The sequence below is a fragment of the Puma concolor genome, chromosome C1 (assembly GCF_028749965.1).
Source record: "Puma concolor isolate L17-30 chromosome C1, mPumCon1.1.hap2, whole genome shotgun sequence".
NCBI classification, from domain to species: domain Eukaryota; kingdom Metazoa; phylum Chordata; class Mammalia; order Carnivora; family Felidae; genus Puma; species Puma concolor.
The window spans coordinates 220,506,872-220,531,815 of NC_141674.1; the positions used below are offsets into that span (position 1 = coordinate 220,506,872).

Sequence of the window (24,944 nt, forward strand, 5' to 3'; positions counted from 1 at the left end):
AGGGCAGGTTCCTTGGAGCGGAGGGGAAGAACGGCCTGACTGCAGAGGAGGGAAGGGGAGTGAGGTGCAGAAGTGGGGACAGCTAGTGTAAACAGTGCTTTATAGGAATGTTGCTTTAGAGCAGAAAAATGAGGCAGAGCCTAACCAGGGATGGCAGGTCCAGGGGGATTGTGTCTCCTCTTTCTCCAGACGGAGAGATTACAGCTTTGTAGAATGATCCAGAGGGAGGAGGGATTAGTGATGCAGCAGAGCCCCTGAGAGGTCGGAGGGGACCGAATCCAACGGCTGTGTGGAAGGCTGGCACCACACCGTGTCTTGATGGAAGGTAGAATGCCTGGGCAGAATAATGGTCCCCCAAATATGTCCGTGTCGTCATTCCCAGAAACTGTGTGTCACCTTACATGGCAAAAGAGGTGTTGCAAACCTGATTAAGGATTGAGGGCCCTGAGACAGGGTGAGTCTCCTGGATTGTCCAGGTGGGCCCAAATATCATCATGAGGTTCCTTAAAAGCAGAAGGAAGAGGGAGGCACAAAGGTAGATGCATTGTTACTGGCTTAGAAGCTGGAGGAGGAGGGCCACCAGCCAAAGAATGTCGGTGGCTTCTGAAGCAGGAAAAGGAAAGGAAATGGATTCACTCTTGAGCCTCCAGAGGGGACGTAGCCGTTCTGAAAGCACTAGCCTCTTCTTCGGCCTAGTGAGTCCAGGGCCTCTGGGAGAATGTGACAAGTGTGCGTAGGAGAGGAAGGAGTTGATGCTTCAAAACAGTCCCCCCCCCCCCCCATGGCATCAGAGCTCATCACAGTGGCCTTTGTGTGCTGCTAGAAGCCACATGCAACAGAGGTTTTGCAGGGGGACCTGCTCTCCATCTGTGTCTCTGTGGACACCTCCTATGTCAGTTTGTCTGGGACAGCTAAAATAATCCCAGGAATAATGTTCCCATCCCTCTTGAGACCTCTCCTACGGACCTGCCTCTCCGACCCCATCCCACCAACTCATCCCCAGTCGCTAAAAATAAGGTGCATCTAAACTGTGCAGCCACTCTGGAAAACAGTATGGAGGTTCCTCAAAAAAGTAAAGACAGAACGACCCTACGACCTAGGAATTGCACTACTAAGTATTTATCGAAGGGATACAGGTATGCTGTTTTGAAGGGATACGTGCACCCTGATGTTTCTACCAGTGCTATCAACAGCAGCCAAAGTATGGAAAGAGCCCAAATGTCCATCGATGGGTGAATGGATAAAGAAGATGTGGTATTATATGCAATGGAGTATTACTCGGCAATCAAAAAGAATGAAATCTTGCCGTTTGCAACTACATGAGTGGAACTGGAGGGTATTACGTTAAGTGAAATTAGTCATTCAGAGAAAGACAAAAATCATATGAGTTCAAATGATATAAAAACAGGGAGGGGGACAAAGCCTAAGAGACTCTTAAATATGGAGAACAAACAGAGGGTTACGGGAGGGGTTGTGGGAGGGGGGATGGGCTAAATGGGTAAGGGGCCCTAAGGACTGTACTCCTGAAATCATTGTTGCACTGTGTGCTAACTTGGATGTAAATTTTTAAAAAATAAATATTTGTATAAAAATAAGGTGCATCTGGTTATGTAGGCTAGTGGCTGAGATCTGAGATTGAACCAGAGGGGAGCCAATGTGAACACCCCTCCTGGTGGGCAGGACCTGTTGGGGGGGCTTTTGTAAAAGGGCTGTTGAGAAAGATGTTCTTGAAGCAAAGGCGCACAACCAGAGAGGAGACCCAGGTGACAATCCTGAGTCGTCACACCTCAGCCCCAGTCTGGGCACTGGCAACCCAAGCTGCTTTGGGTCCTGGAGCAGGAGACGACTGAGTTGGGCTACCTGTGGAGTGACTGTCAACTGACCATGTGCTATCTGCAGGCCCTGTCCCAGCCCAGGAGGGCAAGCTCCCCATTCCCCAACTGCCCATCCCATCGCCCTCCTTCCAAGGCTCCTGGCCTCTTGGGCGCAGTTTGATCTTCAGCCCAAGCTGCCCAGAGCCATGGCGCTTAGACTTCAAGCCATACAGCGGGAGGGTCTCCGTGTCCCTGAACTGCCTGGCACTGGGGGCAGCTCCCTCTAGTCAGGAAGAGGGACAACCCACAACCTAACACGGGGAGACTGATGTCTGCATCATGCTCATGGGTCCTGACACAGGTCTTTGAAAGAAACTTCCAAACCCCATGGCTAGGAAGTAGGAATGAGTTTATCCCTAGGAGCTCGTGTACCAGAGAATGGTCCCAGGACAGGCTGTTTCCCTGGTGCTTAGTTACTCTGGAGACAAACCCCATGCCAGTGGTATCCATCTCCCAGGGAGGTGGACACACCATCCACTGTGAGAAGTGTCGCACGGGGGTCTCGTCTCCACCACCATTCTACTCCTCACTTTGCTGACAAAGGGTGAGAGGTTTTAGAAACATCCACCAGCATTAGATACAAGAAAAATGCCCTTCCTTAGTTTAGTACTTACACATTAGACTCAGTCAAGACACCACATCAGTCATACTTCTGAAGGGTAACTAACTCTCCCAAATCCTTTATTTAATAAAACTGGAACATTTGTTGGTAACCTAATACACAAACTCCAAGTGTGCTAAATGCAAGGCGTTCAGGGAGGCTTTGCTTCTGTCTGGCAGAGGACTGGCAATGCTGGGGAATGCACCTGCCTCCTGTGTCCTGAATGAATGCACCGTGTCCTGAATGAAGTGGCAAGTTCAAGCTTCTGCTCAGGCCAGGGCCGCCAGGGTCCGAGGTCTCCCTCTGTCCCCGACACTAGTGCCTGGCATGGAGGAGGGTTTCACCACTTCTGCCCCCAGATCCACACAGTACCTGGGAAGCCTGGGGCACCTGCAGTCCCGTAGAAACCGCGGTAGCTCTGTAGGATTCTTCCTGCGGCCTGCAGCTCCCACCCTCCACCCAACCCAGGGCTGGGGGTCCCCAAGAGATACTCGCTTAAGAAACAGGGCTAGGGGCCTGAATGGGCTGGTCATCCTGGACTGCCCTGCAACCCACTCACTGGAGGAAGAGGGCAGGCAGATCTGGGAGACATTCAGGCCCCTGCCCCCACCACCTCTGTCCCCAGGGAGGCTGGAACAGAGCAAGGGAAGGCCACACCCACCCTTGCAAACCTGGGGCTGGCGTTAGTCACCAAGGCCTCCAGACGCTCTGGGCTATGCGAGCAGCGGTCAGGCTGCCCAGGGCTGCTGGCACCAAGTCTGGCCCTTCGGCAGGCGCTCGGCTCAGTTCAGCGTCGGGGGCCTCCTCCAGGTCGGAGCACAGGTCGTCCCCGGGGCCCGGGGGACTGGGCAGAGGGGACCCCAAGACCCCTCCCGTGGGCCAGCCGCTTCGCCCAGGGGCTCCCGGAGACCCGGCCAGGGCGTCCCCCAGCAGATCCCGGAAGCTGCTGCCCTCGCGCAGAGGCATGGACTCGAGCAGGTGGTTGAGGAGTTCTGCGGCGACGGTGGCATCGATGGCCTGGCACGTGGACACGAACGTGTGCACCTCGTGCATGCACTGGATGTAGCCGGCCGCGAAGCGCTCGCTTGCTTCCGCCTGCAGCTGCTCGCGCTCTGCACCCGGGAGTGGGAGGGAGAGAGCGGCGCCCCGTCCGGTAAGCAGCGACTGCGGTGGCCAGGCCCGTCCCAGCCCGCGGGGACAGGGCTCACCCAGGAGACCCGGAGGAGCCCCGGGCGCGGGCTGTACCGGGGCGCCGGGCGGGGAAGACCCCATTCCGAGGCGGGGGCGGGCCGGGCGAACGCGCCCCGCCCGCGCGCCCCACCGCCACTCACCGCGCGCCCGGCCCCGCAGCGTGCCCTGCACGCGCCGCACCGTCAGCTCCAGCACCTCGGCGTTCTCCAGCTTGGCCTGCACCTGCGCGGGCGGGAGCGCCGGGGGGCGTGTGGGGGGCCGGTGAGGCCGGGCAGGGCCGCGCCCCCCGCTCTCCGCCCAGCAGCCCCCGGGCGCCCGCCGGCCCGCGCGCCGGTCTCACCTCGGCGCCCGCCAGCAGCAGCCGCAGCTCCTGAAGGCTCTCGTTGATCCGCGCGCGCCGCTTCTTCTCCACCAGGGGCTTCCGGGCCTGCGGGAAGCGGGCGACTGAGCCCAGGTCCCGGGCCTCCCGCCCGCCTGCCCGCCTGCGGCCCCGGCCCGCACCTTGCGGTCCCCCCGAGTCTCCCAGGTGTCCTCAAACTCTCGGCCCGCACGGTCCCGGCCGGGCGCCAGGGGCGGAGCCATGACCCGCACCGCCCAGAGCGCCGCAAGCGCGACGAGCGCCCGCGCCCCCTCGCAGCGCGCCGCTGGGTCCGCCGCGGCCCTCGCTCCTTCGCGTCTTCCGCCGGCCGAGGCCCCGCCCCTTTTATAGCTCCTTATTTGCATTTCAATGCACGGATTGGCCGCGCGGCCCTGGAGCCCCCGGCTTCTAGGCGCGCCGCGGCCAATGGGAGCGGCGCGCTTTGTCCGGCCCCGCCGCCGGGGTCCACAGGCAGCTGGTGGGGCGTGGCCGGCGGGCGGGGCCCCCAGCCGGGCCTCCGCGCAACGCCAGCGCCTTGGGGCACCCGCGGGGGCGGTGACCCGGTGAGCTGTGACGGGGGGTGCGTTTGTTTTCCTCCCTACCTGAGCAGGGCCCCCAGGCCTGCTGTGCGTGGGAGCAGGAGCTCATTCGTGCATTCACACTTGTCTTAGTTCGTGCAAGGTGCCTCCGGAGAGGAGCGCTCCTGCCCGAGTGTCGGGGTGCTAGATTGTGGAGGGCAGAACCACAGTCAAGGCCGCGGTCTCTGGACCTGGGAAGGTCTAAGGGTCCGGGTTGGGATAGCTGCGGAACCCCGGAGAGATAGAGACCCATGGGGTATTGGGGTTGGGAGCGGGCCCCAGGACTCCTTTGACTTTCTTGCGGAAGTGTGGGTCCCCACTCGACCCTCGACACAGCCCTCCGCCTTCGCGGGGATCCTAGTGGGGCGGGTCCGGCGACACCGCCCCTCCTCTTCGGGACGCTCCTTCTCTGGTCACCCTTCCCCCGCTCCTTCTCTGGTACCACGCCCCCACCAGCCGCCCCTTCTTTTCTAATCATCATCGCTGTCCCCCTGAGCTCTCCATGTCCCCCTAATCGCCTTCGCTCCCCTGTCCCCCTCTGATCTCCCTGTCCTCCTTCCCAGTTCCCCCTCCCCACCCCCATACACACACCCTGCCCTGGTTCCCCGCCGCGCCCACTCTTCCTAGCCCTCCCCGCTCCTCGCCCGTCCTTCCCTGGTCCCCACTCTCGTTCATTCGTCCCGGCTTCCCTCCCTGTGGCAGTCTCCTTCGTCCCCCGCCACCCCTCCCCCTCGGCTCCCTTTTCTCCCAGCCCTCCCCTCGCCCAGGCTCGCGTAGGTCGCCGTCTGGTCCCCGTAACTTGATGCCCATGACAGTTGGCAGCTGCAGCCGCTTCGGTGGAGAAAAGCGGGGGCCGAGCCAAGAGCGACAGGTGTTGGCCGCGCCTTTGTCTAGGCCCGCTTTGTCCGGCGGCGGAGGGCGGGTGAGCCTGTGTCCGCCAGACGACCGCCGCCCCCACCGCGGGCCGCCCATCTGCCAGACTGGCCTCCCCGCGGGTGGGGTGAATGGTCGGTGGGGCCCGCGCCCTGGGGCAGCACCCTGGGGATCTCGGCCTGTTCCCTGCTCCACCGGCCTAGGTAACCTTCACAGCACAGCAAAGCTGGAATGGCAAGATGGGTTCTGGCCACCAGGCCTTTGCACCCACCGAGCCTTCCACCTGGAATGCTTCAAACACCTTCAAATGTCTATTTCCTCACTGTTTAGGTCTCTGCTTCCTTATTCCTCTTGCTGGTGGGAGTGCACCTGCCCCACGGTAGTCCTGCCTTTACCCAGTCCTGAACCACTCACCAGGGTTTGGGATTGTCAGGGTCTGGTCTGCACCCCTCCAAGCTCTAACCATCCCTCGTCAAGGGTACCTAGGACCTCCTATCTACCTCCAGCAGAGTTGGGCCTCGGCAGAGCCCGGGTGGATAGGCAGGGTGAGGGGATGCCCCAAGCGTGGCTGGAAAGCAGGAGGGAAGGAAACATCCAGGTAGGACTAGGCCACAGATATCCCCCACCCCAGCCACCTGAAGGTGGATCTTGCAGCCCTCCCTGTGAGTATTTCACTTTGGGCTCCCCACCAGAAGGACCTTTACAGGCAGGCAAATTTGATGAGAGGTTTGCAGTTTCCCAAAGTCACCTCACTGACCTCTACAAGTACCCGAGAGTTTCTTCTGTTGATTTTCACCTGTCCACACTCAGCCTCTTGTTCGCTTCTCTTTGGGCAGTCTTCGAAGACCTCACCAGCCCAGCATTGTTCAGCCAGGTAGAAACCCACTCCTTTATTTCAATCATCCCTTGTTGTTCTCGGTCTCCTCCACATGCCGGAAAGCTCAGCTCTCTTCCTCCCTTCCCCCTCATCTGGCTGCTCAGAACCCCAACTGCCCTTCTCTCCCTACACCTAGTGGTGGGGCTGACAGGGGAGGGGAGGGGGTTCAGTGTGGAACCCAAGAGAGCACACAACTGGCCTGTGACTTTACTGTTCTTAATCACTTAGACATCACTCCAGGGAAGGAGACCCCCAAGTAACTACAATTATGTTTCCACCCCTACTTTGAGAATCTGAGATATTAAAAAATAAACTCAGTGCTATTTCTTGTGGCCTGATGAATATGCCTCCCCTTATCCGTTGTATTGTTTGAATAAGACCAAACAGGTATTTTAGAATGCTCTCCATGAGAGGCAGTCCATGTTGGAGCAGGATGGTCAGCGCTCTGGGGGAGGCCTTTGGGAAAAGATCAATAGAACACTTGATTAGATGGAGTATGGGTTTGGGGGGGAAGGCATGATAAAGGCGGATAGTGCAAGCAAAAAATGAGAAGCAACTAGTAATTCCAGGAAAAACAAAAAGCTCCTCCCAAAGAGAACTGTGATCTCAACATACTGACTGACTCAGAAGCTAACAATTCTTCCACAGTCACAACAATATAACACTGTTCATGGGGGCTCAACATTTAGAATCAATCTGTAGAGAAGGCAAGAAAGTCTTATTATGGTTACAGGACATTAAATAAAGTTGACTTTATAAAAACCAAAGGATAGGTGACTATTGTCATGAGAAGGGAGGAGGCTGAAGGGAGGGCGAAGGTCCTCAAAAAGCTTGTCTTACAAAGGAAGGTGGGGTTTGAGGAACACCGTCTAGAGTTGAAGGAAGGAGAAATTAGGTGCTAGGATATGCCTCAGTGTGACCAAATACCCTGAGGTACAAGGACAGAGCAGGGTATAGGAGTCAACAAGATCCTTGGTTGGACCAGAAGTTGCCCAAGGCCCCATCTTTGAAGTTAGCCTCAATGTCCCTTAGTTGGCTGGCTGGCTTGGCCTTTTCCTCCAAGAAGCCTGGCTGTTCCATCTCTGGGCCACCAGGCCCTCTCTCTCTCTCCTTTGCCTCCTCTAGTGGACCCATTTCCTGCCATTTGTCCCTTGGACTGCTCCTACCTTCAAAGGTTGCTTGAGCACAGACTTCCTGAGCATTTGGGCCCTTTGATCCCCCCCAGATCCAGGAACAGAGGCCAGCAGAGGCTGGGCAGGGCTGTGGTGGCCACAGGGGGACCAGTTAGCGGCAGGGGGGGGGGCAGGCCATAAATCCCCAGGGAACAAAGGCAGCAGCCAGCCTATGGACATTCAGGCCCCTTGTGGGCAATCAGCCCAGAAAGCTTGGAGAAGCTCCTTTTGGTCTGGAAATAAAGGGGGGGGGGGTGCCTTTGGGGTTATATGGTAAATAAAAATGCAATTAAGAGTCCCCAAAGCAGTCAGTTTGGTGAAACAGCCCTCTCTGGCCATTTAAGGCCAGTTTGCAGAGGCCTCTGTGCTTACCGGGAGGGCTTTGCCTTTGTTCCCTCACCCCCACGCCATCCCCCCTGTCACCATGAAGCCAGAAGGCAGGGACTCAAGCCTCCCCCTCCTGCTCAGAGAGCTTCTGGGAAGCTGGGCACTGGGTCCAGGATCCATTCATGTCTCTGCTCCATTCCTCATGATCCTGGTGTGAAAAGTGGGAGGAAGTGGGGAACAGGACCCCACTGCTTTGCCCGGGCCCCACACGGCTCCATCACTGTGGAAAGAAGGACAGGGCGTGTGGAGTGAGGGGACTGGGTGGCTCTGCCCCATCATCTTCTACAGAGACAGGAAGCCTCTCTGGCTGGCGTCCTTCAGACCTCTGCCCGTGGCCCTGTGGCCAGCGCACGGCCAGCTCCTCTAGAAGGGACAGACACCCAGGGCAGGGCACAAGAGAAACAGAGGAGGTGCCTGGGGTCACCTTGGAGTGGAGAAGAGCTGGGGGCTGAGCCAAGCAGCCTCACCCCTGCATCTGCAAGTGAAAAGCCCATGGGAGCGCTGGATTACATGATTAGATCTACATTTTATGAAGTTCACATCCTAAGACTTCACTGGGCAGTGCGACAGCATGTGGTGAGGATGCACGTAAGAGAGACGCACGCGCACGCACACGGGAAGGGACCAGCTGTGCAACGTAAGGGGTGAGGGAGGCCTCTGTGACAGAAGTTGTCCCGAATACGGCATTTCTGGAGTTCTCTGTTGAGACACACCTTTTGGAAATCTTTGATCTCCATTGTGATTGCTCTGTGCTACATTCAAAATACACCCAAGGAACAATAAAAAATATACTTGCTTTATTTACCAATTTTCTAAAAAGCAAAACAGTCGTAAAAAGACACGAGCAGTAAACAAACATATTGCACTGGGTGAAGCAAGTTTGGTGGGTGCATGGACAAACCACTTGTCCGGCAAGGCTTACCAAGTCATGAGACAGACACGGAGAGCGTATTTACATGTCTGTTCAGGAACAGATTAAAAAGAAGGCTCAGTTTAAAATCGAGAGAAAGTTTTATAACCCCTGTGTAAGCACGCACACTAAAGGAAACACATCTCGATGCGCGGCATCGTGTAAACAATTTCACAAAATGCTCCTATTGTCAACTTTCCAGCACGTGTGGAGGCTACGCGGTTAATAACAATCAATGGGCGCGAATCATACGGTAACAATGCTGAGGGTAAACATTCATAGCAGTGGAGAACGTCTGGACGGCTGTATGTTAACGTAACATACATGTAACCTTGACCAGCGTCTAATCCCTTGATGATTGGACTTCAGAGGCGGGAGGCGGGTTTGATAGCCTCTATTTTCCACACAAACGCACAGGCTACTACCTCATTCTGGGCATGAGAAGGTGATGTTACTTTATAAATTAAAAAAAAAAAAAACACCACAGTATTCTTGCATTTGAGTTTATGGAAAACGGGATTAATATCCAATCATAAGACTGAAAACCAAGCAGGTTACAGGGAGGCTGACTCCAGGAGCCCCTTCTCCATCAGAGAACAAGGGGAAGCCTGCTTTCTTTTCCGTCTTTACAAACTCAGTCCAATTTTAAGTTCATTGTTTCACCTGTGGTAACTTTCCGTTCACTCCAGGGGCCTATACGACTTTTCCCCCCAAATCTTGTGGGTGCATGATGCAACATGAGGTTTGGTGAGATAGAGAGGCCTCACTCTTCCCCGGGTGTCCCGCTGCCCTGAAAGTGCTGGTGACACCGGGGGACCTCACTGCAGAGACCGGAAGCTGCCCCGAGTGAGGTCAGGCTCATGAAAAGAATGAGGGCCAGCATCCCAGCCCAGGGCGCGGTGGGAGAGGTGAGCTCGTGGCACCCTGGAAAACGCAGACGCGGTCACCAGATCACGATGTCAGTGGCTACTCTTTGCCAGAGCTCCGGTCTGGGAGGTTCCCAACAAAGGACCAACCAACACGAATGGTCCTCTGGGTGGCGATCAAAGCCTGGTCTGCAAAGGGAAGTCACCACGGAGGTAATCAACCACATATTTCATCTACCTCTTGGTCACGGTCTGTAAAGGATACAAGAACGCTGTAGAAATACACAGGAGATTCTGAGCGTGTGCTAGTCTGGTGGAGCCGGCCACACAAGCCACTGGGCCTCTTTGGTCCCGAGCGAGCATCTCCACGCCGTTCACCCCAGACACAAGCTACGTCAGACTGAAATGTTTGCCGCTATGGGACCTGAAGCCGAAGCTGCTGGTTTGCCAGAGTAGGTTTCAAGCCGTTTAATGCGAAACACTTTGAAAGAAAATCGGGACAGGCTGTGATCCCCGTTCGGCATGTTTTTAAGAACACCTAGTTTGACTAAATGATAATTTAGATAAAAAGCAGCCCCCAGAGGCCAGAATTTGATCTGACCCGCACCAAGCTGGGGAGGCTCCCCGCTGTCTGTCGCAGCCTGCATGATGCCTCCCGACACCCACAGGGACCGGCGAGAAGCCTCCTCGAGCCCACAGACTTCCGGGAGCCCTGGGACAACCTCCCTGACACGTGCAAGGAGCGGGTTCAGGCTCTCTCAAGTTAAAGAACACTGAAAATCTGTCCGCCGGCCCCCCAACCTCCGTAGGTATGTTTTAGATATAAAAATGTATTTTCCTCCCAGACCCTTCCCACCCTCCGGTTTTAAATCACCCCTTCAGAAAACCATGTGTGTTTTCCCCCTAAAACAAAAAAAAGCGACATAAGCATATCTGTCCACTTCATGACAAACAGGTGAGAAAACGTCTCCTCTCTTCCGAGCACCTTCTAGAGCAGATCACGGCTGTCCGGGGCTGGGGGGCGGGGCCAGGACAGACTTAGGTCTGTTCTTCCCTTCTGTGACTCAAGGGGGCTCCACTTCCCTCCTCCTTGGTGTCTGGGTCTCCGCTGAGACCCAGAGTAGGAACATCCTCCTCATATGGCACGCAGATGTTGTCTTCTTCCTTGTTCTCACAGTAAACACACTCCTTAAAAGGAAAAATGTCAAATCAGTAACAAAAACGACATCCTCGTTACCACGGTGTAGTTCAATCTGAGGAGGTGCAGGTGACCAGGGGTTGGCCGGGCGGCTGCTAGAGGAGGGGTGGGACGTGGGGCGCCTCTGAGGGGCTGCTGGGACCCTGCCTGCTCTTCAGGGAGGCCACAGCTGCCCCCTCCCCCAAGGCCAGAGGAGAGTCCAGCCCTTATCTGAGCAGTGAGGCAAAGCCAGGAGACTCAGGCTTGGTCGCAGCTCCTCCTCTTCCTGCCTGTGGGGCCGGAGTCGATCGAGGCCCAGTATAACTGCCTTCGCCAACCTCAGTTTCCTAATCTGGGAAATGGGGCATCAGCGATGTACGGTCTCATTCCCCGACTATCTGCTGCTGCGTACCTGCTACGCATCAGACATGTCCTGAGCACTGGGACTCACCAGTGAACAAAGATGAAAACCCCCGCCCGGTGGAGGGGACATCCTCGTAGGGGAAGAGGGACAATAAACAGAGTGAGGCGAGTACCCTAGAGTGTTCAAAATGAAAGTCTAGCTGGACGCGAAACAAGGCACGTGGAGGGGGTCCTATTATACGCTGGACCTTTAGAAAAGGCCAGAGAAGGTGACTGATGGAGGGCTGTTCTTTGAGACCCTTCCCTCAGAGGGTGGAGCCTCATTCCCCTTCCCCGAAGTGTGGGCTGGACTTGGTAACTCGCCTCCAGCAAAGAGGAGGTGATGGTGTGATGGAGGGCATCGTGGGGCCCAAGAGGCCTGTGGCTTCCTCCTGTCCTCTCTGGGGATCCGGTGCCAGGCCACAAGTACAGCCAGGCAGCCCTGTGGGGAGAGGCCTGTGTGGCGAGGAACTGAGGCCTCCTGCCCACAGCCAGCACCAGCTTGACAGGCATGGGAGGGAGCCTCCTGGGAAGGGGGTCTTCCGGCCTTCAGATGACCACAGACGCCCCAGCCAACATCTTGCCTTTATCTTCAGGAGAGACGGAGCCAGAGCTTCCCCGCCAGCTGCTTTTGAACTCCCAGCCCAAAGAAACAGTGGGAGATCATTAGTGTTTACTGTTTTAGGACACTAAGGTTTGGGGTCATCTGACACAGAGCAGTAGGCAACCGATACTGTGGCGTGTGAAAGGAACACGTGAGGGAAGCCAGAAGCAGCCACGTGTCTATCCAAGAGGAGGGGGTTCCAGGCAGAGGGAAGGGCAGGTGCAAAGGCCCGGTGGCAGGAGCCTGCCTGCTGCGTTCAGGGGCAGGCGAGAGGCCCATGTGGTGCAGAGAGTGAGGGAGGAGAAACCAAGAGATGTCAGATTTTTATGGCTCTGCCGTTGACAGGGATGTGACTGTCGGGGACCGGGGGAACGACATGAGGCAGGGAGGCTACTAGGAAGATCCAGCTGAAGAAGCATCGTGCTTGGACCAGGGGGTGACGCTGGAGGTGATGGGGAGTGGCCGGTTCCCATCCTGAAGGTGGAGGACAGGGCTGGCCACGGGTTCAGCTACAGAAGGACACCGAGCCCCCGAAATGAGTGGCTGCGGGGGACCCGGGGCTCAGGAGGGAGCGGGGAGCAGGGATGGGCACGCAGGTATGTCTCCAGGAGCCGCGGGAGGGGGCGTGTGGCCTTGTGGGAGCGCTGTTCCTATGGCCACTTAATGGTCCACAGGGACAGTGAGGGTTTATGGTAGGAGCAGAGCTTCCTGTTTCCTGTTTTGTTTCGTTTTTAATGGAAAACAGAATTGAAAGGAAGAAAAAACATTCCAATTTCAGCACTGGATCTTGAGACTGAACCTTCAGAAGGCCTTTTCGGGAGCAATGTGGCAGAGCCGTTACAAGAAAGTTCCTCAGACTAACGGTATCGCGGTGTCTTTCGTTGTCGTTAATGAACGCTCTCAAATTCTAGGAGTTTTAAGTTTACAGAACACTAGCAAAGACAGTACGGAGCGGCCCCCTCGCAGTGCCCTTTAACGCGACGTCAGAAACTATGCGCTGTGACTTACGGTGACGTCCACGGCGGGGGGCAGGCGGCCCTCCCGCAGCCAGGGGTGTGCGTCCTGCAGCTCCCGCGTCTGGCCCTCCGTGAACTTGGGCTGGGACTTCAGCAGCGGCTGCATCTTCTCCCTATCCTCCTTCAAGACGGTCTCCAAATTCCTTCAGAGAACATTCAGTTAGGCAATTCAGAATGTCTTAATAAGGGATTTTCATGGTTTTCTCTTTTACACACTCATTTTCTGTCGACTCTTTCCATATTAGTATAATTTCAGGTGATTTTGTTTCATGCAAATTTCCTTTTTGTTTAAAATAAATTACCCTGTTTAAGATAACTTAATCTCCCTAGTAAATAATCCATAGTTTTCCTACTAAAATGATAGCCTGAGTAACAATTTTGATTTTATTATTGTTATTATTATTATGATTTTTGAGAGAAAAAGAGAGCATGAGTAGGGGAGAGGGGCAGAGGGCGGGAGAGAGAATGGTAAGCAGGTTCCACGCCAAGCGTGGAGCCCCATGTGGGGCTCGAACCCATGAGCCGTGAGATCATGACCTGGGCCAGAATCAAGAGTCAGATGCATAACTGACTGAGCCACCCAGGCTCCCTGGTTTTATTGTGAATTAGACACGGGAGCTGGTTACCTGCACAAGCTGATCAGCTGGAGACTCTTGCCATTAAGGAGGTTGGCGGAATAACTCCTCTGCCTCCTGCAAGCCCTGACATTGCCCCGGCGATAGAGCCCCAGTGACCCCCCCTACAGAGGCTGGGCTGTTCTGAGCCTCAGCCTTAATCCTTCTTTCCCCAGCTTCCCCCACCCTGGGGCTCCACGGGGGCAGGGACCATGACGGTTCACTAGAACAGCCTGACAAGCAGTCACTGCGGTGGCCCAGTTCCAGTCACCGCAGAGCAGCCGGTGGCCGAGGGCTGCTCACCTACCTCGACCTTGGCTTCGGCATCTCTAAGACAGACACACCCCATCCACCCCACAGGGTTGCTGGGCGACAGAGAAGGGAGACAGACGTTGGCACAATTGCTTCGTGAGCATTGAGTGCGACACCCAGGAGGGTGGCCGGGAGCCCATCTTCCTCACAGCCCATGGGAGGTCACTCTGCAGGGCTCCGGGGCACACTGTCCACACAGATGGCTCTCTGTGGGACCACAGAGTCACCCGGAGTGACCCTGCTTCTCTGTCTGCTGCACTCAACTCAATCTGAGATGAGGCTTCAGAGGGAAGTCCCCCGACTGGGTGGGGGATCCCACGTCCCTAGGAGAAGGTCGAGTGGTTACCGGGAAGGCATCTGGTACGTCATCATGATGCTGTCATCTGCGTTGGCCATCAGCAGCCAGACGGGGTCCTGGAGGACGTACTTGATGAAGTGCTTGCTTTCTTCCACGTCCGCCTTCACTTCTGCTTTGTGATTATTCTCCGAAGACTCCACGCTCCCGAAATACTTGCTGGTATGGCTCGTGTCACTACTGCCTTTAAAAACACAAAACGTGGCAAGTCAAAGCTTTTGACACAACGTTAAATCTCGTGTGACGTGCGTGTACAAGGCAACGGCAATTTTGGGAAGCTGAAGAGTTTTACTTGGCGGTGAGTGCCCAGGTTGGTGGATGTTCCTTCCCCCGTTTTCAGTTCTCAAATTATTTGGGGAATACCAGCTGGCACCATGGAGGGGATTCTTTCCCTCCAGGGCCAGCCCCGAGAAGTCCAGATGGGGCTAGGTCTTAGAAAGTGTGGTCTTCTTTCCAAGAGCTCCCTGCTCCTTGACGAGGCTAGGCCACAGAGAAGCTGGGTCGGGGATCGCTCTCCAGTGAGCCTCCCGTGGGGAGTGAGGCCAGAGAGCAAGGGGAAGGGAAACCCCATGGGGGGGAAGGGGGGGGTCTCAGTTTGTGGAGTGAGCTCTGCCCCTTACGGAGTTCCACAGCACACCCGGCTCATCCTCGCCGCTCAGGCGTGCAGCCCACACCCCAGCTTCACATGAGGGGTGCTCCCTTGGCAGGGCGAACACCACCAGCCCTCCTAGCAGCCCAGAGAGCCAGAGGGACGGTCCTAAAGAGCCAGCAGGGGTGAGGCCTGCAATGCCAGGAGAGTGTAAAGCAAACAGATGCAGGGCGTGCCCACGGGCAGAGCTGGGGCAGGAGCAAGGGGCACGTGCCTGCGGGTGTGAACTGCTCTGGGCTCTGGGCAGCCGCTCGGAGGGCCAGCTGAATGCCTGTCGGGACCTGGTCCGCACCCGCTACCGTGGCCTGAGGTCGGGAAAAAGCTGAGGATGCCCTCAGGTACATCAAGAGACCATCTTCCAAAAAAGCCCTGAATTGAGGCAACTAAAACACGTCCACTCCCGCGGGACTCGGGTGCTCCCAGCTCACCAACGTACCTGCTCCGCTTCCAGACGTATCGCAGCCCAGCGAACTGGAACCCAGGGAATCGGAGGCCCCGCTCCCGGACAGGGCCGACCCGGTGGCCGAGCACAGGTCTTCGTGCAGCAAGAGGTCAAGCAGGCCGCTGGACGTGGAGAGGGCATCGCTGTTTGGCGCGCCTGTGGGCTCCTCGCGCTTCAGGAACAGGGAGAAGATAGCACGGTCAGGATGGACTGGGTGGGGCTGGGGAGCTGCAGGGCACTGTGTGCACAGGCCAACCAGGGACACCAGGGACACGGCAGAGCGGGGTCCCCAGATCGCTGGCCCTTCCTTCACATGCCAACGAAGAAGGCCCAGTGAATGCGTCCCGCGGTTACTGGGACTACAGCAGCATGCTCGCCAGTGGTCTATGAATGCCGTCTAATCAACCTTAGTTTGGGGACAGTCACACCAAAGACAGCAGTTCCAGGATCCTTGAGGGAAAAGCTCCCGCTTGGCCTTCCACCAGTGCAGATTGGGGAGCAGGGAACTGCCTCAGCAGCACCGGGTGGCTGCTCCTCACCGTGGGTGGGGCTCTGGCCTGGGGGGCGGGGCCTTGGGACCGAGGGAGAGGCGTGGCCTGGCAGCAGCCGGACCCTTCCGTCCTCAGAACCAGAACAGGAGGCCAGGACCCCAGAAACAGGAATTGGGAGGGCAGGGACGCACTGGGGAAGTTAGTCTATGTTCATGAGGTTGTGCGTCCTCCTCTGGGGGCCCCGTGCAGCTCCCCCTCGGGGCTCCCGTGGACTGCACGGCCTCGCTAACACTGCCACACGCCTAAGCTCATTCAGAACATAGAAGCGGTTCTTTGGAGACACAATTGCAATTTCATTAATCGAGTAAGAACGGCACACTGGCGTCCCTTAGGACTTGGGAGGAAGGGAACCGACCGCCTGGTTCCAGAGCTCTGTCCTCCGCCTCTACGTCCACTCAGGGTGCCTCCGCTGCCAGCTTCCCCGCCCCTGCCCCCCCCCCCCCCCCACAAGCCTTCGTTCTGGCCGTTAGGCTGACTGTGCTTTATCATCGGACTTTGGTTTAGAATCTCCAGGCGGCTCCTGGCCAGGCATGAAGCCACATGCTGCTATTTGGACGCTGCCTGTGCCGTCCATCAATCCAGCCTCCTTCGTTCGGATCCCCAAACAATGAAGAGCTCCCAGTGCTCTACTCTGATAGGGTCGCTTAACTGGAAGATGTTAATTTCTAGCATGAGTACTTCTGTCAAAACAAAGAGTTTGGCAGAAGCCACAGTGTCTGACCACCCCCATCTGGGAGGACACGGGCTTGCCCCACCCCTGCCGTGCTGCGTGTGGCGCCGGCCTTAGAGAAGGAACATTGGGTGGGGGTGAGGGGGGTGGGTCCTTACAATTGGCGAAGGCTTTGGCTGCCGGTCCAAGGCCGTGCCAGGTTTGCAGTCTGGCCCTGCCGCCGTGGTCTCCGAGGACCCTGCCGTTCTTGCGGCCACGGCGCTGCCCTCGGGGGCCTCCTCCAGCTGTAGCAGGTTGAGCTGCAGAGGTGAGCTGCCCCGGGATTCGAAGAGCGGAGGGGAGGCTCTGCCCGTGGGCCCAGAAGCGGACGGCAGGGAGGCTGGGGTGGCTGCACGAGATGCCGGTGGCCCACACTCTGCCCGAGGACACGTGCACGGCTGTTTGGGGGGTGAGGTCCGACCAGGGAGCTCAGGTTGCGAGGCAGGGATCATCTCGGGCAGGAAGTTAGGCTGGCCTGGGAAGAAGGCCTGGGGCAGGCTGGGGGTCACCGTAGGGAAGGAATAGTTGGGTAACACCAGCGCCATGACGGGGGCCAAGGGGACAGCGAACGGCGGGTGCTGAGTGTCCATGGGCACGGTGGGCACCGCGAAGCCGGCATGGGGAGCCATGGGTGTGGCCGCCACCGGCCCCGGCGTGGGCATGAGTCCTGGGGCTGGAAACACTGGCAGGGAGTAAGCTGGCATGGAGTCAGGGAAGGGTGTCGAGGGGCAACTGGACTGGGATGTGTCCGACGGCGACCAGGCCGTGGCGTTCAGGCCCACCAGTGGGGGCCGGTGGGGCGCCAGCCCCCTAGACCCGGTGCTCTCGGAGGAATCTCGAGGCTTGGCCCGTTTGGACTTCAGTTTTCTGTTCTTCCCGGTTTTTTTCCAAGATGAGTCTATTCCAGAGGCATTTCTTAGTCCAGGGGTGGCTAAAATAATGGAAAAAAAAAAAAAAACCCCACCAGAGTTAAGCTGTAAGTGTTTATGTGACTCCTCTGTGTTGGTTTTTGGAGACTTGTAGAAGTTTCGAAATGTGAGGGCACCTCCTAGTTCAGCAGTCTGGGGTTTCCAAATGTCAGCCTGGAGCCCACTGGGGCCTCCGTAAAGGTGTCCCCTGACCCTTGGTGAAGTGAAATAATCAGGGCAAAATACTCATGAAACCAGAGTCAACCAATTTAAGACTGCCCTTAACTACGAGATCACATGCCTGTTTCCTTCTATTAAAAAGTCCCTCCTTTTGCAAAATCATAGTGATGAAAAGTAGTATTTAGAAGGTTTTATTTGGGCCAAGAGAAGGAAAAAGGCTGATGAATCTATGCTGTTCCCGGACACTGGTCTGTGAAACCTGAAGGACAGACCCACTGATCTCATCAAACCTTATTTTTGAATTTTACAAGTGTTATCACTACTGTTCCTTAAAACAAGAGATTTCCTGCCTCACCTGTCAAATAAAGCCCGGACTGCACCTGAGTGGAGGTCTATCAGGCGACCAGTGCTGCAGAGATGATGCCTTCTTTAGAAGGCGGGAGGTCTGCGCTGGTAACCGGAGGACCCTGGGCACATCCCCACCCCACCCCGGGCCCCGACTGGTGCGCTAGCAGGACCTTGGGTCGGAGTGTCATGCCACGCCTGGGATGGGTCCCAGGAACCTCAGCGTCCCCTTTCGTGTCACCTAGGGTAATCTGGGACTTTTGCAGCGGGTATGTGGGGACACCTGTGCCAGGGTGTGGTCCACACCTTTGCTCCATGCTGAAGACAAACCAGCCAGTCTAAGGCAAAGTGGTAAGTGGGCAGGGGTTTGGGGATTCAGACTCTGTTTGGTGTTCTTCCTATAGGAAATCTGTCCCCTGGTGGGACTAGTGGCTGAAGCACTGGGCTCCTGGGATAACACATCAGGGTCTAGACAGGGCTGCCGTGGACAGCTGTATAGTCTGTGCACTGCAAAAACTGGGCCAAGCGGGCAAGAGGGAGCTGGAACTCCGCACCAAGCCAGGCCCTCAGGGTGGGTCTGCCCACAGTGGGAGGTGACACCTTCTTCTCATTTCCACAGAGATTCTCTATGGCCTGGCAGTCACCCTGAGTCTGGGGAAGAAGGAGAAAAGGAACAGAGTAGAAGAGACACGATTCTAGACAGCATCAGCTTCTTTTACTTCTCATACATTCACCCTGGTATGTCTGCCTAGAGATGGTGGGAGCTGGGAGCTTGTGGTGCAGGTCTCCTGGGCCCACTAGCTCTGATCCCTGTGCCTGGCCTGGGGGACCCAGGGAAAGCGTGGTGTCTCTGATCAGTCCAGCCCTGTCTATTTGACTTCCCCCCACGCCTTTCAACCAGCCGCTGGCTCTCAACCCAAAAGGCAGCTTTCTGCACAACCAGGGGCTGTCCTCCGGCCCTGAGGCCAGACCAGCCAGGAGGGCACGTCTCCCGAGGAGAATGGATGTCAGCCGGGGCTCCTCCCCGCTCACAAGCCTGACACCAAATGCCCCGTCAGTACTGCGGACAGGTGGGGTCCCCTGCCCCTCACAGCCACCCAGTGAGAACGTCTGATGTGGCATCGCTGCAACGGCCCCATCCCACATTCCACGGGGGCCAGCCTGGCGCTATCGCTGCTCTCAATGGCACTGTGCCCTTGGGGACCCGAGAGGACACCTGTTTCTACCGCAAGAGACTGCATCGTCTCCAAGTTCCAACACGTATCTCACAAATGCGGGGGTCCCAAACTGGGGACATTTCACGATTCGAAAGAAGCATTGGACCCCATTCCACCAAGAATATGAAGCTTTTAGAAATCTACCTCTAGGTCAGGTATCGCCACTTACTTCTTTCGCTCAGCTGCCCCTTGGATTTTTCTTGTAAGTAATAATGGCAGCGAGACTGGAAGACGTGGAGTTTCCGCATCTCCTTAAACTTGAGCAGGAAGCTCTGCTCCTCCTTCTGGGTGTGGGCGGCCAGCACTTCCTTGGTGAGGCCCAGCGTCCGGAGGGGGTCCTTCTCCGCGCCCAGGCCGCAGGGCCGGCCATCCAGGGACTCGGGCCCGCTCGCAGCATCTTCCACCAGCTCTGTAACACGAGACGGCACCTCTGGTGTGCAAGGGCCCCGGGGGCTAAAACAATGGATAACCCACCCCGCATCTCTGAAGAAGAGAAATCCTTCGTGAAGCTGAGATCCATGGTGAGCTCACTTAGCGCCCTGAGAAGGCTAACAACGAAAGACACAAGTCCATGACGGAAGTCTCGTTGCCTGGGGTGGCTCCAGGAGCAGACTTCTAAGCAAAGTGAAACGTGGGGGATCTCGGGGCTCAGCTCAACGTCGGAGACGCTCCTAGTCCCTAGCATTTAGAGCACCACAGACAGAGCTAGCGCATGACCCCTATCCTGGTTCAGGCGTGACAGCCGTGACGGGACAGGGGCAGGTGGAACCCGCTGACCGTCTGGAAAGAGGGGTTTGGACACCGACTCTCTTACCTGCACTGTTTCCTGTCTCTCTCTTCCCAGAAAAGAACAATTTTGGGTTTCATTTCACTCATGGGTGTTCTGAAGAAGAAGCTAACTCAGTGCTGTACGACTTGTGCTGGCTCCTGTCCTCAAACAGGGGAGGGGGTGGGAACCCGAGGATCCCTACTCAGTCCCCCTGCCTCCCCCCTGACCCCCACAGGCCCAGGCTGAGAACCACCTCAGCGTCTTCCCTGTTCATGCCTGAACAGACACCTGCCACCAGGTGGTGCCAGAGAGCAACGGGGACTCGGACAAGTGCGGTGCGCGCCCCCCCCCCCTTAACCCCCCACCTGTTTTTCATGCTCCAGGATTTCCTGGATCTCCCTTCCTGGGCAGTGCTAGGGTTCTTTTGCACTTGGACAAACTTAAAGAAAATTTTAGGAGGGCAGCCAAAAATTCAAATTTTTAGGGGCGCCTGTGTGGCTCAGCCAAATGTCTGGCTCTTGATTTCGGCTCGGGTCATGATCCCAGGGTCTTAAGATTGAGCCCGTGGTCAGGTTCCATCCTCGCTGAGCATGAAGCCTGCTTAGGATTCTGTCTCTCTCTCTCTCTCTCTGTCCCTCCCCTGCTCACACTCACTCTCTCTCAGAATAAACGTTAAAAAAAATAATTAAAAAATTTTTAATGAAAAAAACCCAATTTTTACCATTAAAGTCAGAGAACCCTCGGCATCGTCCGAGAACCAAGAAGCATACCTAGCTCCGGCTGTGGCTTCTTGTCGCCCACGTGGACGATGGTGCTGCTGTAGCTGCACTGGCTGCTGAGGGACGCCACGCTCTCCGCCTTGCCGGGCAGCGTCAGCGAGGTTAAGTGCGCGCTGACCTCCGCGTGGCTATTCACCTTGGAGGGTGAGGCCGTCTCTTTGTGAGGCAGAAAGGACACAGACACAAACGTGCAATAAAAGCAAACCGTTCAGATAAGAACCACCACTGTCTGTGTGACGCACCCACACCCATGGGCCCACCTGGTCCGCACACACCCGGCAGGTGACGGTCTGTCGGCAGGTATTTATTCCCGGGGCGAGAAGAGGAAATTCTGAAGTGGGCAGAATCACACCTCTCCCGTCCCGAGTCCTCTAAAAAGGGGCGGGCGACCGGGCAACCGCAGGTCCTCTGGGTCAGGGGCCTCTGCCCGGACCCCCTCCGCGGGCCCGAGAGAGAGGCTGCACAGGCAGCCAGGGGCCCGCCCTCTGCTGAGCGCTCTGCCCGCAGCCCGGGCACAGACAGTCCCTCACGGTGTGACGGCCCAGCTCGTGCTCCGTCAGCAACGGGACACCCGGTTTCTGGCTCTCGGAATGACCACCGGCAACACTCACAGGGTCTGAGGGGCCTGGGACTTAACCTGTCTTGTAGGGCTGCAGCAACGTTCAGAGGCCGGTGCTCTGCTGAGACACCATGTTGCCCAAGAACGACCGTGTGACGTGCCCCCGGTCCTCCAGCTCCAGCAGCCCCGACAGGACCCTCGTCTCGAAGTCCCCGATCACCTTTACGTCTAGCTTGTGAGACGGCTGCTAACTTTGGAGCTACTTTGGTTATTGAAGAAACAGCCTCCACCCACAGACTGTGTCCTTGAAGCCCTCAGACTTGCCCTGGGAGGGAGGGGGGCTCCAGGCCTTCCGGGACACCTGATCCCACAGCAGGCATCCAAGTTACCACACCCCCCGCAGCTCGAACGGTCAAGACACCTGTGCCATGCGGCCCAAGACCGGCCACCGCCTTCCGCTTATCGCCGGCCTTCTGCGTCGCCACGTTCGCGGGGAACTCACACTTCCTCTTGAGGGTAGCAGCCTCACTGCAGCTCTCCAGGTACCTGCACGGGGGGCCGGGAAGGGCTTCGTGTGACACGGGAGCCCCCAGAGTGCACGAACGACAGAGGCGGGGGCCGAAAGTGGCAGCACCTGATGACGCCGTCCAGGCAGCTCATCTGCTGGTAGGAGCCAGCGGGCGGGCTCTTGCCACCCAGCTCCTCAGGAAAGCCGCCCGGGGGCAGGCTGGTGCCCGAGCTGTCCTTTTCCACGGGGACAGCTTTCATCTGAGCACAGGAACTACTCTGTGTCTCTGAAAGAAGGATCGGATAGCTCAGTTAATACCTGCTTCCCCCAAACAGTACTCTGTATGTTTACAAAGCCTCTTAATTCTACCTACAAATGAGGCTCGGGGCTCAGAATATGATTCACAGACACAGAAATCCAGGGACAGCCAGATATTCAGGCAGCTCTGTGGGGGCAAGTGTCACTGTGCCACCCACAGAGGGAACCTAGAGGGAGCTGTCACCAGGGCCAAGGCCGGCTTCTCTCTGGGGCTTGGTGGCCCTCGGCCCGGGCTATCCCCAGGGTCAGGGACTCAGCAGTGGGGAAGGCCAGTTCTTACTTAAACTCCTGAAGCTTCTAGGGCCAATTAGATTGCAGACGCTTTTTAGTTGCTCAATATTATTCCCGGTCTCTGGGAGGGTCAGTCCTTCCAAATATGACCCAGTGGTGATAACAGTCGTAATGGTCTCCAGTGTGGCTTGCTGTGGACGTTTCTTGCCCTCACCACGCGCACCAAATGCATTCCCCTAAGGGCCCTCACGGGCAGAGCCACGCCCCGCCCTCTGTTGTGTCCCCAACACCCAGCACAGACCGCAGCATGCAGTCTGTCCGCTGGGGGCAAAGTGCACACCCACACGTCCCGAAGGCCAAAAATCCTGGCGAAGACCAGGTGTGGGCAGCCCAGGGAGGCTTCCTGGAGGAGGCGAGCCCTGAGTGCAAGGGAAGAGCAAGAGCCCACGACGGGGAGAGGACTGCGGTGCATGTGTGTGCGTGTGCGCGTACGTGCAGAGGAACAGCACGAGCCAGGCACGAGGGCGCGGGGACACAACCTGGTGAGGTGGGCTCAGGCGGCGAGGGGGTGCGCGGGCAGCTCCCTGGGCCCTGGCTCCCCGTGAGAGGGAGGCCTTTGAGCAGAGCTGGCGCTGTCCACTCCAGACACCGCGTTCACGGGTGTGAGCGCTGTGGGCTGGCTGGGCAGCCCGAGGGGGGCGAGGGCACCTGCTCACGTCGTTGGAAGCGTCGACCCCACGGCCAGTATGCAGAGCTAGAACGGGGCGACGGGGCAGAAACGCACGCCTTGGCCACATCTCAACAGGCCTGTGGGGAGCCAGGTGACCACACAACAGCCGGGGTCGGCGAGACTGAATGAGTGAAGGCCCACGCTGGCGGCACGTCACTGAGCGGGGCTGCCCAATGGGGAGGGGAGGCAGCACGCTGGAAGGGTAAATCCCTGCCGCCTGGAGTTAACATGAAGCCAGGTTCCTCTTTCCGCCTCCCGCACTTAAAGTTTTGCCAGGAGAGGCACCTGGGTGGCTCAGTTTAAGCGTGTGAATTCAGCTCAGGTCATGATCTCACAGCTCGTGGGTTCGAGCCCCGCGTCGGGCTCTGTGCTGACAGCTCGGAGCCCGGAGCCCGCTTCGGATTCTGTGTCTGCCTCTCTCTCTGCACCCCTGCCCTCTGCTCACGCTCTGTCTCTCTCCCTCTCTCAAAAATAAAATAAACATTAAAACAAAAAACGTTTTACCGAGGAAACAGAGAATAATGCTGTACCTGTAGCAGGCTTTTCCTTGTGTTCTCCAGAGTCACCAGGATAAGGACTTTTGCTTTTGACCCTGCCGTTAGCATTTTTACAAATTTCCTTGAGGAAAAACACAAGAACGCGTCACTCCCTCGAGGGGACCCTCTGGCATTGCAGCCTGTCCCCCACGGTGAGGTCAGAGAAGAGCTGACAACTCCCGGCAACGCAGAAGTAGGTTCTGAACGAGAAATCAGAGCGTGGCCGAGCTAGAGCAAACGAGCTTGATGGTCCCAAGAACACAAATCAAGGAACCCGGCAGGTTACGGTTTTGTTGCGTCTTCACTTCTGCTTAATTCGCCTGCTTTAAGGGATTTTCACCCAGACTTCAGCCACAGCTCTTGGACACTTCCCCCCTTAGAGACTAGAGAGTGAGTCCCGAGAGAGCAGGTTCAGAGGGCAGGTGGCTGGGGCTGTGCGGGCTCCAGGGCTGCCGCGGGTCAGTCTACCCGGAGAGGGAGGGACACGGTGGACGGGGACTTACGGTCCGCCTCCGGCGGGAGTGCTTGTGGCCGTTGCTGTCGCTGGAGGACGTCTGGCTCATGAGGGGCTCGTGGGACCCGTTGCTACCCAGGCTCCCGTAGCCGCTGGAGCCGCTGTGGGGGACGGGCTGGGGAGACAGCAGACAGGAAGGGCTTAGATGTGGCTGGGGGGCGTGGCTGGCACTGCGGGTTTGGTGCCCCCCAACACGGCCGTCTCGCAGAGGCTGTGACCTGCCCTGGGGAGCAGGGCAAGGACAAGGTGGGGGCTGGGCTGCAACCCCGGGTCAGGCTGCGGGACGCATCCCCCGGTCCCAGTCGCACACACTCCCTGAAAGAGGGGCCATTCGACCCTGTCCCTCAGCTCCCTCATGGGCCAGTCTTGTCTCTACCCAGGGGTTTTAGGAACAAGAAGGGGCGTGCTGTGGTGTCGCTGTGGTCTGAGGAGACGGACAGGCAGAAGCTGCCTGGCTGGGGGGACCGGTGGCCACGCTAAGTTTTCTCGAGTGCTGCGTCTGTCCCCAGAACACGGAGAAGGCATTCTCTGGTCCCCCGGGGCCCAGCAGGTGACCCGCTCTCACCCGGTGCACCTACTCGCACCAGGGCCTGCGGGTGGACTTGGGGGCTGGGTGCCATCCTTCAGTGGCTCGCCCCGGGCTGCCGTTCAGGCACAGATACCCCAACATGTACGGCTGGGGCTGCCCCCAACGCTGCAAACTGCAGGTGTGCCCAACTGTCCGGGGCCCAGACCAGGGGTACCGGGACGCAGGGAGGAGCCGGATGCGGGGAGACGAGCCTGAGAGGGAGGGAGGGGCACCCCGGGTCTCCGAGCAGCCCTGGGCCACTTC

General features: G+C 57.5%; 2 protein-coding genes across 5 annotated transcripts in view; both read right to left on the reverse strand.

Annotated features, from left to right (window-relative positions):
- Positions 1-2,521: 2,521 nt before the first annotated feature.
- On the reverse strand, positions 2,522-4,354 carry HES6 (hes family bHLH transcription factor 6). Its single transcript, XM_086720091.1, has 4 exons — positions 4,168-4,354; positions 4,007-4,093; positions 3,807-3,888; positions 2,522-3,587 (listed from the first exon to the last, which is right to left on the reverse strand). The coding sequence occupies exons 1-4, from the start codon at positions 4,246-4,248 to the stop codon at positions 3,163-3,165; spliced, it is 675 nt and encodes a 224-aa protein (XP_086576217.1). The 5' UTR covers positions 4,249-4,354; the 3' UTR covers positions 2,522-3,162.
- Positions 4,355-8,686: 4,332 nt separating this feature from the next.
- The window catches only part of PER2 (period circadian regulator 2), a 39,995-nt gene continuing 23,737 nt past the window's right edge, over positions 8,687-24,944 (reverse strand). For all 4 annotated transcript variants that reach the window (XM_086720094.1, XM_086720095.1, XM_086720093.1 and 1 more), the window contains exons 13-23: positions 24,102-24,227; positions 23,593-23,680; positions 21,910-22,069; positions 21,697-21,821; positions 20,708-20,872; positions 19,338-19,577; positions 16,638-17,449; positions 15,253-15,430; positions 14,159-14,351; positions 12,879-13,029; positions 8,687-10,875 (exon numbers count right to left, since the gene is read on the reverse strand). In XM_086720094.1, coding sequence (XP_086576220.1) covers positions 10,726-10,875; positions 12,879-13,029; positions 14,159-14,351; positions 15,253-15,430; positions 16,638-17,449; positions 19,338-19,577; positions 20,708-20,872; positions 21,697-21,821; positions 21,910-22,069; positions 23,593-23,680; positions 24,102-24,227 — 2,388 coding nt within the window. In that variant the 3' untranslated portion in view covers positions 8,687-10,725. The remainder of the gene's footprint in view (positions 10,876-12,878; positions 13,030-14,158; positions 14,352-15,252; positions 15,431-16,637; positions 17,450-19,337; positions 19,578-20,707; positions 20,873-21,696; positions 21,822-21,909; positions 22,070-23,592; positions 23,681-24,101; positions 24,228-24,944) is intronic.